At 55.0% G+C, this 17,928-nt stretch overlaps 1 protein-coding gene across 1 annotated transcript; it reads right to left on the bottom strand.

Annotated features, from left to right (window-relative positions):
• Positions 1 to 1,337: 1,337 nt before the first annotated feature.
• On the bottom strand, positions 1,338 to 16,682 carry LOC306918383 (biglycan-like; the record flags this gene model as incomplete). The annotated part of the gene is made up of 2 exons (XM_079531280.1): positions 1,338 to 1,544; positions 16,442 to 16,682. Coding segments are annotated over 2 exons (448 nt in total), but the record flags the coding sequence as incomplete, so codon positions are not given.
• Between the last annotated feature and the right edge of the window lie 1,246 nt (positions 16,683 to 17,928).

Genomic DNA, 17,928 nt, shown 5'->3' with positions numbered 1-17,928 from the left:
CATTTCTCCACACTCACCCAGAGGGCCACTATAGTTCCACACTCACCCCAGAGGGCCACTATAGTGCCACACTCACCCCAGAGGGCCACTATAGTTCCACACTCACTCCAGAGGGCCACAATTTCTCCACACTCACTCCCAGAGGGCCACTATAGTTCCACACTCACTCCCAGAGGGTCCACTATAGTTCCACACTCACTCCAGAGGGCCACTATAGTTACCACACTCACTCCAGAGGGCCACTATAGTTCCACACTCACTCCAGAGGGCCACTATAGTTCCACACTCAACTCCAGAGGGCCACTATAGTTCCACACTCACTCCAGAGGGCCACTATAGTTCCACACTCACTCCAGAGGGCCACTATAGTTCCACACTCACTTCCAGAGGGCCACTATAGTTCCACACTCACTCCAGAGGGCCACTATAGTTCCACACTCACTCCAGAGGGCTACTATTCCACACTCACTCCAGAGGGCCACTATAGTTCCACACTCACTCCAGAGGGCCATCTATAGTTCCACACTCACTCCAGAGGGCCACTATAGTTCCACACTCACTCCAGAGGGCCACTATAGTTCCACACTCACTCCAGAGGGCCACTATAGTTCCACACTCACTCCAGAGGGCCACTATAGTTCCACACTCACTCCAGAGGGTCACTATAGTTCCACACTCACTCCAGAGGGCCACTATAGTTCCACACTCACCCCAGAGGGCCACTATAGTTCCACACTCACTCCAGAGGGCCACTATAGTTCCACACTCACTCCAGAGGGCCACTATAGTTCCACACTCACTCCAGAGGGCCACTATAGTTCCACACTCACTCCAGAGGGCTACTATTCCACACTCACTCCAGAGGGCCACTATAGTTCCACACTCACTCCAGAGGGCCACTATAGTTCTACACTCACTCCAGAGGGTCACTATAGTTCCACTCACTCCAGAGGGCCACTATAGTTCCACACTCACTCCAGAGGGCCACTATAGTTCCACACTCACTCCAGAGGGCCACTATAGTTCCACACTCACTCCAGAGGGCCACTATAGTTCCACACTCACTCAGAGGGCCACTATAGTTCCACACTCACTCCAGAGCGCCACTATAGTTCCACACTCACTCCAGAGGGTCACATGGCATATTACTGTCGTAGCAAAAAAACGGTAACAGTACAGTAACTGACCTCCAGGGTGACGATGCGGTAACGGTACGGTAACTGTTACGGTAACTCACCTCCAGGGTGACGATGCGGTAACGGTACGGTAACTGTTACGGTAACTCACCTCCAGGGTGACGATGCGGTAACGGTACGGTAACTGTTATGGTAACTCACCTCCAGGGTGACGATGCGGTTGTGGCTGAGGTCCAGCGTCCTCATGCTGTGGAAGTGTTCGAGCGACGGCGCGCTGAGCCCCGCCAGGAGGTTGTGGTCCAGACGGAGCTCCTGCAGGGCGCTCAGGCTCAGGGAGAAGTCCTGCGGGAGGCCCGTCAGCTCGTTGAAGCTCAGGTCCAGACGCTCCAGGAACTGCAGCGACAGCGACTGGAAGAAGAACAAAGGATTCACGACGACAATTATTCTATTGTCGTCATTTTGTAGAATCACAGAATAATGCTGCGTACGCGTGGTATAAATGACGTGTTGAAAATGATAAGTTGTATAAGTTATGTTTTATGGAATTGTACGTGTTTGTGCGTGTGTGTGTCCTGTCTGTGAAATTGGCATTACAGGGACCCTTTTTGCTAAAAAATATATGTTAAGACGTTTAGAAGATTTAGAACACTTTCGTGGGGGTCTTTGTGTGTAATATGTGGTTTTAGATATTTTAGATGTTAGCAGTGAGCCCAGTGTCTTTGATGTCATGGACACTGGGCCCAGTGTCTCTGATGTCATGGACACTGGGCTCACTTACTTCCTGGACTACATCAAGAAAGCTAGAGAAGGAAGTGTCATGGTCACGTGACTGGACGCCGGGGCTGCGCCATGACACTCCCCCTCCCCCCCAGGTGACTGGACGCCGGGGCTGCGCCATGACACTCCCCCTCCCCCCCAGGTGGTCACGTGACTAGACGCCGGGGCTGCGCCATGACACTCCCCCTCCCCCCCAGGTGACTGGACGCCGGGGCTGCGCCATGACACTCCCCCTCCCCCCCAGGTGACTGGACGCCGGGGCTGCTCCATGACACTCCCCCTCCCCCCAGGTGGTCACGTGACTGGACGCCGGGGCTGCTCCATGACACTCCCCCTCCCCCCCAGGTGACTGGACGCCGGGGCTGCTCCATGACACTCCCCCTCCCCCAGGTGGTCACGTGACTGGACGCCGGGGCTGCACCATGACACTCCCCCTCCCCCCCCAGGTGGTCACGTGACTGGACGCCGGGGCTGCGCCATGACACTCCCCCTCCCCCCCAGGTGACTGGACGCCGGGGCTGCACCATGACACTCCCCCTCCCCCCAGGTGACTGGACGCCGGGGCTGCACCATGACACTCCCCCTCCCCCCCAGGTGGTCACGTGACTGGACGCCGGGGCTGCGCCATGACACTCCCCCTCCCCCCCAGGTGGTCACGTGACTGGACGCCGGGGCTGCGCCATGACACTCCCCCTCCCCCCAGGTGGTCACGTGACTGGACGCCGGGGCTGCGCCATGACACTCCCCCTCCCCCCCAGGTGGTCACGTGACTGGACGCCGGGGCTGCGCCATGACACTCCCCCTCCCCCCCAGGTGACTGGACGCCGGGGCTGCACCATGACACTCCCCCTCCCCCCCAGGTGGTCACGTGACTGGACGCCGGGGCTGCGCCATGACACTCCCCCCTCCCCCCCAGGTGACTGGACGCCGGGGCTGCACCATGACACTCCCCCTCCCCCCAGGTGACTGGACGCCGGGGCTGCACCATGACACTCCCCCTCCCCCCCAGGTGACTGGACGCCGGGCTGCACCATGACACTCCCCCTCCCCCCAGGTGACTGGACGCCGGGGCTGCACCATGACACTCCCCCTCCCCCCAGGTGACTGGACGCCGGGGCTGCGCCATGACACTCCCCCCTCCCCCCAGGTGACTGGACGCCGGGGCTGCACCATGACACTCCCCCTCCCCCCAGGTGACTGGACGCCGGGGCTGCGCCATGACACTCCCCCTCCCCCCCAGGTGACTGGACGCCGGGGCTGCGCCATGACACTCCCCCTCCCCCCCAGGTGGTCACGTGACTGGACGCCGGGGCTGCTCCATGACACTCCCCCTCCCCCCCAGGTGACTGGACGCCGGGGCTGCACCATGACACTCCCCCCTCCCCCCCAGGTGACTGGACGCCGGGGCTGCTCCATGACACTCCCCCTCCCCCAGGTGGTCACGTGACTGGACGCCGGGGCTGCTCCATGACACTCCCCCTCCCCCCCAGGTGACTGGACGCCGGGGCTGCACCATGACACTCCCCCTCCCCCCAGGTGACTGGACGCCGGGGCTGCACCATGACACTCCCCCTCCCCCCAGGTGACTGGACGCCGGGGCTGCTCCATGACACTCCCCCTCCCCCCCAGGTGACTGGACGCCGGGGCTGCTCCATGACACTCCCCCCCTCCCCCCCAGGTGACTGGACGCCGGGGCTGCTCCATGACACTCCCCCTCCCCCCAGGTGACTGGACGCCGGGGCTGCGCCATGACACTCCCCCTCCCCCCAGGTGGTCACGTGACTGGACGCCGGGGCTGCACCATGACACTCCCCCTCCCCCCCAGGTGACTGGACGCCGGGGCTGCGCCATGACACTCCCCCTCCCCCCCAGGTGACTGGACGCCGGGGCTGCTCCATGACACTCCCCCTCCCCCCAGGTGACTGGACGCCGGGGCTGCTCCATGACACTCCCCCTCCCCCCCAGGTGACTGGACGCCGGGGCTGCACCATGACACTCCCCCTCCCCCCAGGTGGTCACGTGACTGGACGCCGGGGCTGCACCATGACACTCCCCCTCCCCCCCAGGTGACTGGACGCCGGGGCTGCGCCATGACACTCCCCCTCCCCCCCAGGTGACTGGACGCCGGGGCTGCTCCATGACACTCCCCCTCCCCCCAGGTGACTGGACGCCGGGGCTGCTCCATGACACTCCCCCTCCCCCCCAGGTGACTGGACGCCGGGGCTGCGCCATGACACTCCCCCTCCCCCCCAGGTGACTGGACGCCGGGGCTGCTCCATGACACTCCCCCTCCCCCCAGGTGACTGGACGCCGGGGCTGCTCCATGACACTCCCCCTCCCCCCCAGGTGACTGGACGCCGGGGCTGCACCATGACACTCCCCCTCCCCCCCAGGTGACTGGACGCCGGGGCTGCGCCATGACACTCCCCCTCCCCCCCAGGTGACTGGACGCCGGGGCTGCTCCATGACACTCCCCCTCCCCCCAGGTGGTCACGTGACTGGACGCCGGGGCTGCTCCATGACACTCCCCCTCCCCCCCCAGGTGACTGGACGCCGGGGCTGATCCATGACACTCCCCCTCCCCCCCAGGTGACTGGACGCCGGGGCTGCGCCATGACACTCCCCCTCCCCCCCAGGTGACTGGACGCCGGGGCTGCACCATGACACTCCCCCTCCCCCCCAGGTGACTGGACGCCGGGGCTGCTCCATGACACTCCCCCTCCCCCCCAGGTGACTGGACGCCGGGGCTGCTCCATGACACTCCCCCTCCCCCCCAGGTGACTGGACGCCGGGGCTGCACCATGACACTCCCCCTCCCCCCCAGGTGACTGGACGCCGGGGCTGCGCCATGACACTCCCCCTCCCCCCCAGGTGACTGGACGCCGGGGCTGCGCCATGACACTCCCCCTCCCCCCCAGGTGACTGGACGCCGGGGCTGCGCCATGACACTCCCCCTCCCCCCCAGGTGACTGGACGCCGGGGCTGCACCATGACACTCCCCCCTCCCCCCAGGTGGTCACGTGACTGGACGCCGGGGCTGCTCCATGACACTCCCCCTCCCCCCCAGGTGACTGGACGCCGGGGCTGCTCCATGACACTCCCCCTCCCCCCCAGGTGACTGGACGCCGGGGCTGCTCCATGACACTCCCCCTCCCCCCCCAGGTGACTGGACGCCGGGGCTGCTCCATGACACTCCCCCTCCCCCCCAGGTGACTGGACGCCGGGGCTGCGCCATGACACTCCCCCTCCCCCCCAGGTGGTCACGTGACTGGACGCCGGGGCTGCTCCATGACACTCCCCCTCCCCCCCAGGTGGTCACGTGACTGGACGCCGGGGCTGCTCCATGACACTCCCCCTCCCCCCCAGGTGACTGGACGCCGGGGCTGCGCCATGACACTCCCCCTCCCCCCAGGTGGTCACGTGACTGGACGCCGGGGCTGCACCATGACACTCCCCCTCCCCCCCAGGTGACTGGACGCCGGGGCTGCGCCATGACACTCCCCCTCCCCCCCAGGTGACTGGACGCCGGGGCTGCTCCATGACACTCCCCCTCCCCCCAGGTGACTGGACGCCGGGGCTGCTCCATGACACTCCCCCTCCCCCCCAGGTGACTGGACGCCGGGGCTGCACCATGACACTCCCCCTCCCCCCAGGTGACTGGACGCCGGGGCTGCACCATGACACTCCCCCTCCCCCCAGGTGGTCACGTGACTGGACGCCGGGGCTGCGCCATGACACTCCCCCTCCCCCCCAGGTGACTGGACGCCGGGGCTGCTCCATGACACTCCCCCTCCCCCCAGGTGGTCACGTGACTGGACGCCGGGGCTGCTCCATGACACTCCCCCTCCCCCCCCAGGTGACTGGACGCCGGGGCTGCTCCATGACACTCCCCCTCCCCCCCAGGTGACTGGACGCCGGGGCTGCGCCATGACACTCCCCCTCCCCCCCAGGTGACTGGACGCCGGGGCTGCACCATGACACTCCCCCTCCCCCCCAGGTGACTGGACGCCGGGGCTGCTCCATGACACTCCCCCTCCCCCCCAGGTGACTGGACGCCGGGGCTGCTCCATGACACTCCCCCTCCCCCCCAGGTGACTGGACGCCGGGGCTGCACCATGACACTCCCCCTCCCCCCCAGGTGACTGGACGCCGGGGCTGCTCCATGACACTCCCCCTCCCCCCCAGGTGGTCACGTGACTGGACGCCGGGGCTGCTCCATGACACTCCCCCTCCCCCCCAGGTGACTGGACGCCGGGGCTGCGCCATGACACTCCCCCTCCCCCCCAGGTGACTGGACGCCGGGGCTGCGCCATGACACTCCCCCTCCCCCCCAGGTGACTGGACGCCGGGGCTGCACCATGACACTCCCCCTCCCCCCAGGTGGTCACGTGACTGGACGCCGGGGCTGCTCCATGACACTCCCCCTCCCCCCCAGGTGACTGGACGCCGGGGCTGCTCCATGACACTCCCCCTCCCCCCCAGGTGACTGGACGCCGGGGCTGCTCCATGACACTCCCCCTCCCCCCCCAGGTGACTGGAGGCCGGGGCTGCTCCATGACACTCCCCCTCCCCCCCAGGTGACTGGACGCCGGGGCTGCGCCATGACACTCCCCCTCCCCCCCAGGTGGTCACGTGACTGGACGCCGGGGCTGCTCCATGACACTCCCCCTCCCCCCCAGGTGGTCACGTGACTGGACGCCGGGGCTGCGCCATGACACTCCCCCTCCCCCCCAGGTGACTGGACGCCGGGGCTGCGCCATGACACTCCCCCTCCCCCCCAGGTGACTGGACGCCGGGGCTGCACCATGACACTCCCCCTCCCCCCAGGTGACTGGACGCCGGGGCTGCTCCATGACACTCCCCCTCCCCCCCAGGTGACTGGACGCCGGGGCTGCGCCATGACACTCCCCCTCCCCCCCAGGTGACTGGACGCCGGGGCTGCTCCATGACACTCCCCCTCCCCCCCAGGTGACTGGACGCCGGGGCTGCTCCATGACACTCCCCCTCCCCCCCAGGTGGTCACGTGACTGGACGCCGGGGCTGCTCCATGACACTCCCCCTCCCCCCCAGGTGACTGGACGCCGGGGCTGCGCCATGACACTCCCCCTCCCCCCAGGTGACTGGACGCCGGGGCTGCTCCATGACACTCCCCCTCCCCCCCAGGTGACTGGACGCCGGGGCTGCTCCATGACACTCCCCCTCCCCCCCAGGTGACTGGACGCCGGGGCTGCTCCATGACACTCCCCCTCCCCCCCAGGTGACTGGACGCCGGGGCTGCGCCATGACACTCCCCCTCCCCCCAGGTGGTCACGTGACTGGACGCCGGGGCTGCGCCATGACACTCCCCCTCCCCCCCAGGTGACTGGACGCCGGGGCTGCACCATGACACTCCCCCTCCCCCCCAGGTGACTGGACGCCGGGGCTGCGCCATGACACTCCCCCTCCCCCCCAGGTGACTGGACGCCGGGGCTGCACCATGACACTCCCCCTCCCCCCAGGTGACTGGACGCCGGGGCTGCTCCATGACACTCCCCCTCCCCCCCAGGTGACTGGACGCCGGGGCTGCGCCATGACACTCCCCCTCCCCCCCAGGTGGTCACGTGACTGGACGCCGGGGCTGCGCCATGACACTCCCCCTCCCCCCCAGGTGGCAAAATGCGCACCGGAGGTTGGATGAATACATGGCAGTGGATGGAAGCCCGCTGGACATCTTGTAAACAAACATTATTTATGAACAATAGCGACCTTTGTCATATAATCGGTCCAGGAATATAATAGAAGACATATCACAGGTTGTTTTCCGACTGGGTGTTTTTCGACTTGCGAACTATTTAATTTGATTCAGGAATCTAAAGAGCACCGAGTACGGCTCTGGGCTGCATGGGCTTAACCTGACTCCGCCAGCTGGTGGCAGTATTGGGTTCACAATCCTGCCTTCAAAAGCCCATAGGCCTATATTGTTTTTAATTCATCAACATTACAAACTAAATAACGCTTTAAAAACGTTGAAAATAAAGGATTTTGCAATAGTACAAGTCAGTGGTGTTTGATGAAATACTTTTTTTCACTCAAGTAAAAGTTGCCTAGCAGTATCACAATGTAATATGCTCTACAAGTGGTTAAGTTCCAGAATAAATACGCAAATTAACAGTAGCCTTATAGGACCAACCCTCCTAGTATAATAAAACAGTAGTTTTAAGTAGTACAACGTAATAGTAGTCTAGTAATAACTAATAATTGTAGTGAAAGTATAATATTTGTATGTGAAATGTAGAGTTTTTTTTGATTGATTGATTGAAATATTTATTAACAGTTTGCAGAATTACAGTACATTTCAATCACAAACTCAATACAAAGACTGTTAACTGTGAGTGGACGACCCAATTAGGCATTACACTTGTTTACAAGAGGGTCCACCATGTTCAATTCATCAAAATGGTGCAAAATGGTGCGAACGCACACGCATGTGCGCATCGCATCGCGGCATGCACACAGAACAGCTGCATAGCCTAAGCCTATTGTTAAATAGTGTATGAGTTTTAGACACAAACAAAACACAAAAGTAGACTTAAAATGGTCAGACAAACATCTTTACTGCAAACTAGCGAAACTAAAAAGTTTGCTTTGGACGAATGAATCTGTAACTGTTCTTTGATGGAGGAGAACACCTCACAGCAGCAGTAGCCTACTGGAGCCATAGCAGTCCACACTGCTGTAAGTCAAGTGTGCATGCTTACCGTATGCTAGTTTTTTATTCCTAGGATAGCTCAGGTTTAGGAGCGCTCGTTTTACCAATCTTTTACTACCGCGGATTTTTTTATATTTTTTGTATTAAGGTTGGTGAGGGGTACGTTAATAGTTTTTGGATTAAGGTTGGTGAGGGGTGCGTTGCTCCCCTGCTTGCGGTTATGTTTAGGTTAGAGTTAGAGATAGGGTTAGTACTAGTCATAGAGTACTAGTAGGCATAAACACTTGTGTGCGGTCCAAAACACAGCCCAGCGCTTCCTACTCCACTGACAACCAATCACAGCGCTCCAAATTCCCTCCCATCATAGGAATAAAAAACTCGCTTACCGTATAGGCTACATGCGCTCACAGTCACCGCTCAGGTATAACCAGTTAAAGCTGTTGTTATGCAAAGTAGTGGCCATTTGAATTGGGCACGGTACTCGACACGGTGTAATAGGGAGAGGTGAATTGGACACGGTACTTGACACAGTGTAATAGGGAGAGGTGAATTGGACACGGTACTTGACACGGTGTAATAGGGAGAGGTGAATTGGGCACGGTACTCGACACGGTGTAATAGGGAGAGGTGAATTGGACACGGTACTTGACACAGTGTAATAGGGAGAGGTGAATTGGACACGGTACTTGACACGGTGTAATAGGGAGAGGTGAATTGGACACGGTACTTGACACGGTGTAATAGGGAGAGGTGAATTGGACACGGTACTTGACACAGTGTAATAGGGAGAGGTGAATTGGACACGGTACTTGACACAGTGTAATAGGGAGAGGTGAATTGGACACGGTACTCGACACGGTGTAATAGGGAGAGGTGAATTGGACACGGTACTTGACACAGTGTAATAGGGAGAGGTGAATTGGACACGGTACTTGACACGGTGTAATAGGGAGAGGTGAATTGGACACGGTACTTGACACGGTGTAATAGGGAGAGGTGAATTGGACACGGTACTTGACACGGTGTAATAGGGAGAGGTGAATTGGACACGGTACTTGACACAGTGTAATAGGGAGAGGTGAATTGGACACGGTACTTGACACGGTGTAATAGGGAGAGGTGAATTGGACACGGTACTTGACACAGTGTAATAGGGAGAGGTGAATTGGACACGGTACTTGACACAGTGTAATAGGGAGAGGTGAATTGGACACGGTACTTGACACGGTGTAATAGGGAGAGGTGAATTGGACACGGTACTTGACACGGTGTAATAGGGAGAGGTGAATTGGACACGGTACTTGACACGGTGTAATAGGGAGAGGTGAATTGGGCACGGTACTTGACACAGTGTAATAGGGAGAGGTGAATTGGACACGGTACTTGACACAGTGTAATAGGGAGAGGTGAATTGGACACGGTACTTGACACGGTGTAATAGGGAGAGGTGAATTGGACACGGTACTTGACACGGTGTAATAGGGAGAGGTGAATTGGACACGGTACTTGACACGGTGTAATAGGGAGAAGTGAATTGGACACGGTACTTGACACGGTGTAATAGGGAGAGGTGAATTGGACACGGTACTTGACACAGTGTAATAGGGAGAGGTGAATTGGACACGGTACTTGACACGGTGTAATAGGGAGAGGTGAATTGGACACGGTACTTGACACAGTGTAATAGGGAGAGGTGAATTGGACACGGTACTTGACACGGTGTAATAGGGAGAGGTGAATTGGACACGGTACTTGACACGGTGTAATAGGGAGAGGTGAATTGGACACGGTACTTGACACGGTGTAATAGGGAGAGGTGAATTGGACACGGTACTTGACACAGTGTAATAGGGAGAGGTGAATTGGACACGGTACTTGACACGGTGTAATAGGGAGAGGTGAATTGGACACGGTACTTGACACGGTGTAATAGGGAGAGGTGAATTGGACACGGTACTTGACACGGTGTAATAGGGAGAGGTGAATTGGACACGGTACTTGACACGGTGTAATAGGGAGAGGTGAATTGGACACGGTACTTGACACGGTGTAATAGGGAGAGGTGGGCGCCAGTAAACCTAGACCACTGGGTACTTGGTGTGTCTTGGTGGTGACTTCTCTTCAATCTAGGGGGACGCGTTCTAGCGTGCGCGCACGTGCAGGGCTCCAGCGTGCGACCTATTAGGTCGCATATGCGACTTAATTTATTAAGGGTGATACTTAAAATTTAATGAGGTCGCACAGGTGCGACTTGCTGGAAGGATGAGTGGAGGGGAAAAAAAACATCCCGCAGTGCTTGCCCGTTCCATTGATTGAAAACATTGGACGTTCGCCTGACGCCCAGTGTTCAAAGAACGATCGTTCACGAAAACCCACAAATAAGCCCTTCAGACTTGGATGGTCAGAGCGGCGTCAAAGACGAGAATTGCGCAAACGGGCGCGGCGCGACCTGCCGCGGTACAAACTGGACGAACCGAGGCGAATATATATTCAGGTCTGAACGCAGCTTATCCGACACAAATTAACTAATCTTTCTCAGCTGTACAATTTCACTGGATGATCAGTCATGATCTACACAGACAGCCGAGTCCCGACCCAAACACTGAGTGAAACTTAGTAAACGTGTTGTTTGATTAAACATGTGCCACGAAATGTGCCACGAAAAATAGCTTCCAAAGCTTGTTATGTTTGCATCGAGGAGGTAGCCTGTGTCCATACCATAGGTCTAGCCCAAACATTTAGACTCTCGTAGAGGTTTTTTTTCGATTCTGACGAATCTCTCAACGAGAGTCTAAAAGACTTGGTCCCCTTTAAGAGGGCTCGTGTTTACGTTTGTTCCTCGAAATCACTCTTACCTTGTACAAATGCAAAATATAAAATATAATCCAGATTGCCCCACATGTCCGGCGGGTGTTCGGAAAACATTTTCTTCCGTAGCGACCGTAGTTTTCAATAAAACAAATATTTTAATCCACTCCGTCCATACTAAGGTCCATACTCTGTCTCGGAATCTGGCGGCCATCTTGGTTTTCTCTCCATTGTAAATGCGCAACAGAACCCTGGCCACTAGGGGCGCGGCCAATGTTCTGTTGCGCATTTACAATGGAGGAGTATGGACGGAGTGGATTAAAATATTTTTTTTATTGAAAACTACGGTCGCTACGGAAGTAATTGTTTTCCGAACACCCGCCGGACATGTGGGGCAACCTGGATTATATTTTATATTTTGCATTTGTACAAGGTAAGAGTGATTTTGAGGCACAAACGTAAACACGAGCCCTCTTAAAGGGGACCAAGTCTTTTAGACTCTCGTTGAGAGATTCGTCAGAATCGAAAAAAACCTCTACGAGAGTCTAAGTTTGGGCTACCATAGGTCCATACATGATGATCGGCCAACAAAATACATTAATCTCCCTCCCAGTGAGTGAAGAGCACTGATGCCTGATTTATTCTTCGTGTTCCGTGCTGAAAATAGCTGATCTACAAGCTCACAACGCGTCGCGTCCACGACGCGTTGTGAGCTTGTAGATCAGCTATTTTCAGCACGCGGAGATATGCAGGCTCTGAGAGCATTCAGAAACTTTTGCCTTCACAATAAAAGCATGCAGCTTTCACAAGTTGGCCCATAAAGACAAGGAAAAGGATTAAGAATTTGGTGGCATTTCACATTGCAAAAGATTTTTTCCAAAATGTAAAAATATTATAATAAGGAATAATTTGGATAATGGTAATGGAGATATTGTACAAATTGTCACTTTATTAATCCAAAAGGTTTGGACTGCATTTAATTTTCAACACAAAACCTTAAACTGACTTTCTGTGTGTGGAATATAAATATTGCCTTTATTGACTGAGTGACTTTGTGGTGGGTTGAAACCATCTACAGTGTTTTGAAGTATAACCAGGTAGGTTGCTGTTTTTTTACACAGTGACCTTTGTAGGGGGTTTTATGATTCAAACCTTATGGTGGAAACCACGCTATACAAAGAAAAACATGGTGCTACCTAATTTGTGGTGGCGCTACCAAATGAAAAGGTAGGTGGCACCAGTGCTACCTGTGAAAAAGTTAGTCTGGAGCCCTGCGCACGTGCACCGTTCCGTTCCTGTGCATGCAGTGCACGTCAAAGAATTACTGACACCACGGCGTGGTACTGCGTTCTACGAGCATGAACCACTGGATGCCACTGATGTGGTCTCTCCCCATGCCGAAGGTATGGGGAGAGAGTATGTTTTGCACTCCGTCTGTCCGTGTGTCCGTCCGTCCGTCTGTGAACAGCTCATCTCTGGCTTGATCGCAGCCATACTCTCTGCAAACACACTCCCTGAAAGCCAGAGCTGAACCTCTGCCCCAAAGATTTCACATTGGCCTGTTATAGCGCCACCAGGAGGCCGCTTTGTGCAAAACAAATGTTTTGACAGTACACCTACAGATTTTGTCCAAACATCACGCAAATTGGTACACAGTCTCTCTAGAGCCATTCAACACAACGGGTCTTTCAGATTTTTCAGACTCCATCCTGATTGGCTAAGATTGGCTTCCAGAGTTCGCAGGAGTGCTCCATTTCAAACAAAATGCTGCAAATCATGAACCCATCGTGTGATTTCCGTGAAATTTTGCACGCACATTCCCACTAGGCCGAGGAAGAAATGCCACTTGAATATTTTCAACTCAGCCTCATGGTGGCGCTATAACTGGCCGATTTGTGTTTTTGCCTATAACTGCACCGATCTGTGTAAAACCTTGTATGCACACTCCCTAGAGGCCAAAGAAAAACCTTTGCCTGGAATTTTTCACATCTGCTCTTTATAGCGCCACCAGGAGGCCGACATATGTAAAACACATTTTCTAATATTACTCCTTCAGATTTTATCCAAATTTCTTGATACCGGAAGGTCGCCAGTTCGAATCCCCGGACCGGCATGATAACATTACCACAGCTGAAGTGCCCTTGAGCAAGGCATTGAACCCCTACCATGAAATGTTCTATGAGCAGGGTCTGGCTGTAAACAAGCATCTCGAGCTTAGTCCACTTCCCTGGGTAAACAAAGAACTTTGCTTTGCTTTGAACTTTGGGCACGTGCCCAACGTTTTTTTTTTTTTTTTTAGCTCCACAGAAAATGTCCCTGCTAATAAATAATTGTGTGTAAAGCAGCAACAATGCGCTAGATTGGCTGTCACTCTGGGGGGGTAGGGGGGGGGGGGGGGGGGGGGTTAGGCGACCGGAAATAGGCCAATATAACGGCATAAAACTGCCCCAAAACGGCTCCGAAACAGCAAAAATGTTGCGCACGCGTGAAGGGGGGCCCTTCGAGCTTCAGTGCCCAGGGGCCCTCAGAGGTGTTAATCCGGCCCTGGATAAAGGTGCTGTATAAATGCACCATTTACCTGTGGCTGCAGCGCCTCGATGCTGTTGTTGGGGTGGTGTTTTACCTGTGGCTGCAGCGCCTGGATGCTGTTGTTGGGGTGGTGTTTTACCTGTGGCTGCAGCGCCTCGATGCTGTTGTTGGGGTGGTGTTTTACCTGTGGCTGCAGCGCCTCGATGCTGTTGTTGGGGTGGTGTTTTACCTGTGGCTGCAGCGCCTCGATGCTGTTGTTGGGGTGGTGTTTTACCAGTGGCTGCAGCGCCTCGATGCTGTTGGCAGGGCTCCAGACTAACTTTTTCACAGGTAGCACTGGTGCCACCTACCTTTTCATTTGGTAGCGCCACCACAAATTAAGTAGCACCATTTTTTTCTTTGTATAGCGTGGTATTAATACATGATCTTATCATGCCCCCACATCGGGCGCCATTTATTTATGTAGTGGTTTCCACCATTAAAGGTTTGAATCATAAAACCCCCTACAACGGTCACTGTGTAAAAAACAGCAACCTACCTGGTTATACTTCAAAACACTGTAGATGGTTTCAACCCACCACAAAGTCACTCAGTCAATAAAGGCAATATTTATATTCCACACACAGAAAGTCAGTTTAAGGTTTTGTGTTGAAAATTAAATGCAGTCCAAACCTTTTGGATTAATAAAGTGACAATTTGTACAATATCTCCATTACCATTATCCAAATTAATTCCTTATTATAATATTTCTACATTTTGGAAGAAATCTTTTGCAATGTGAAATGCCACCAAATTCTTAATCCTTTTCCTTGTCTTTATGGGCCAACTTGTGAAAGCTGCATGCTTTTATTGTGAAGGCAAAAGTTTCTGAATGAAACTTTTGAAGCTCACAACGCGTCACGTCCGCGGCGCGTTGTGAGCTTGTAGATCAGCTATTTTCAGCACGGAACACGAAGAATAAATCAGGCATCAGTGCTCTTCACTCACTGGGAGGGAGATTAATGTATTTTGTTGGCCGATCAGCATGTATGGACCTATGGTATGGACACATAGGCTACCTCCTCGATGCAAACATAACAAGCTTTGGAAGCTATTTTTCGTGGCACATGTTTAATCAAACAACACGTTTACTAAGTTTCACTCAGTGTTTGGGTCGGGAGTCGGCTGTCTGTGTAGATCATGACTGATCATCATGCAGTTAGATATGCGCGCTGCGCGCTCCAGTGAAATTGTACAGCTGAGAAAGATTAGTTAATTTGTGTCGGATAAGCTGCGTTCAGACCTGAATATATATTCGCCTCGGTTCGTCCAGTTTGTACCGCGGCAGGTTGCGCCGCGCCCGTTTGCGCAATTCTTGTCTTTGAATTGACTTTGTATGTAATCGCGCCGCTCTGACCATCCAAGTCTGAAGGGCTTATTTGTGGGTTTTCGTGAACGATCGTTCTTTGAACACTGGGCGTCAGGCGAACGTCCAATGTTTTCAGTTAATGGAACGGGCAAGCACTGCGGGATGTTTTTTTCCCCTCCACTCATCCTTCCAGCAAGTCGCACCTGTGCGACCTCATTCAATTTTAAGTATCACCCTTAATAAATGAAGTCGCATATGCGACCTAATAGGTCACACGCTGGAGCCCTGGTGGTGTTTTACCTGTGGCTGCAGTGCCTGGATGCTGTTGTTGGGGTGGTGTTTTACCTGTGGCTGCAGCGCCTGGATGCTGTTGTTGGGGTGGTGTTTTACCTGTGGCTGCAGCGCCTGGATGCTGTTGTTGGGGTGGTGTTTTACCTGTGGCTGCAGCGCCTGGATGCTGTTGTTGGGGTGGTGTTTTACCTGTGGCTGCAGCGCCTGGATGCTGTTGTTGGGGTGGTGTTTTACCTGTGGCTGCAGCGCCTGGATGCTGTTGTTGGGGTGGTGTTTTACCTGTGGCTGCAGCGCCTGGATGCTGTTGTTGGGGTGATGTTTTACCTGTGGCTGCAGGCTGTGGATGCTGTTGTTGGGGTGGTGTTTTACCTGTGGCTGCAGGCTGTGGATGCTGTTGTTGGGGTGGTGTTTTACCTGTGGCTGCAGTGCCTGGATGCTGTTGTTGGGGTGGTGTTTTACCTGTGGCTGCAGCGCCTGGATGCTGTTGTTGGGGTGGTGTTTTACCTGTGGCTGCAGCGCCTGGATGCTGTTGTTGGGGTGGTTTTTTACCTGTGGCTGCAGGCTGTGGATGCTGTTGTTGGGGTGGTGTTTTACCTGTGGCTGCAGGGCCTGGATGCTGTTGTTGGGGTGGTGTTTTACCTGTGGCTGCAGCGCCTGGATGCTGTTGTTGGGGTGGCGTTTTACCTGTGGCTGCAGGCTGTGGATGCTGTTGTTGGGGTGGTGTTTTACCTGTGGCTGCAGGCTGTGGATGCTGTTGTTGGGGTGGTGTTTTACCTGTGGCTGCAGGCTGTGGATGCTGTTGTTGGGGTGGTGTTTTACCTGTGGCTGCAGGCTGTGGATGCTGTTGTTGGGGTGGTGTTTTACCTGTGGCTGCAGTGCCTGGATGCTGTTGTTGGCCATCAGCAGGATCCTCAGGGACCAGAGCCCGGAGAAGGTTCCGGCGCGGACCTCGGTCAGCCGGTTCCCGCTGAGGTCCAGCAGCCAGGTGCCGCGCGGCACGCGGTGGGCCGGGGCTTGGCTCAGGCCGCGCGAGGCGCAGTCCACCAGGTCGGACGCCTCGTGGCACACGCACTCCGCGGGACAGGGCGACGCCCCCCCTCTCCTCCTGGGATGGGGGGGGGAGGAGGAGGAGGGGCACCCCGGAGGGGGGAGGAGGAGGAGGAGGAGGGGGAGGAGGAGGGGGATGGGAACGGAGAGAGGCATCCTGCGTGCAGAGGAACGTTAGGATAGTTTTAGATTTTTCGTTCTAGTTTAGTTTTTCGTTCGTTTTGAGTTTTTGAGGGGCGCTAGCCCCAGAGCCATCTAATAGAAGAGTTACGATAATATGCAATATTTGTCACAACGCGTAGCTTTAGTTTCGTTTCATTAGTTTTAGTGTTAGTTTTTTTTTGTATATACTTTTAATTGGTCAGGTGGAGGATTAAACAAGCTCAGAGCAAGCAGGCCTATTGTGTAATAAAAATCACACCCGTGTGAACTGAGTGGTGTAAGGTCTTATATAGACTGATCAACTGTGGTCTGACGTAATGTCTGACGTAATGAAATCACACCTGTGTGAACTGAGTGGTGTAAGGTCTTATATAGACTGATCAGCTGTGGTCTGACGTAATGTCTGACGTAATGAAATCACACCCGTGTGAACTGGGTGACCATAGCAACCATGCTCATTTTTTGGTACGAACAGACACGTAAACTAACAAAGCCAGTTGTAGGAGTGGTTTACACCACTCAAAAACGTAAACAAAGTCAAAGATAGGTAATGTTGCAGTTTACATACAGATATACTTAAAATCTATGCAGTTCTAAGTTCATCTGCAGCGACACCGAGGATTCTATTCATTACATTCATTAAAGTCCACAATTATTGGTGTAACAAAGTTCAAAAATCACACCTGTGTGAAGTGAGGGGCGTCTAACTCATGTTGATTAGGTGATGTAATGGTGATGTAAAACAAACGGTGCAAACACAAACATTAAACGCCATTAACAATAAAGAGACAATATGACGTAAACAACACATTATGACGTAAATTTTACCATCATTGTCAATACGTTTACTAAACAAACTTTGTACTAAAGACAAACATTTAACCTGTTTATAGGAGGGGCTAGCGCCACTCAAAAAAAGCAGATCTACAAGCTCAAAACGAGCTTGTGAGGTGTGGGGTGTGGGCCACATGGGGGCGCCCTCTGTGTTTATATCAGCCACATGTCGCCCTGCGTCAAGTAGTGCCCTAAACAAACATTCAAAGTCCATAGACTTGGCTTCCTTGTGACGTAATCTCCGTATACTGTCTGCTAATCATTTGGAGCGTGTAGCCCTAAACGTGTCGCGCAGGGAGAATGATTTA

The sequence above is a fragment of the Electrona antarctica genome (genome assembly GCF_951216825.1).
Source record: "Electrona antarctica genome assembly, contig: scaffold_1169, whole genome shotgun sequence".
Classification (NCBI taxonomy): domain Eukaryota; kingdom Metazoa; phylum Chordata; class Actinopteri; order Myctophiformes; family Myctophidae; genus Electrona; species Electrona antarctica.
This window is presented reverse-complemented; position numbering and strand designations above follow the sequence as displayed.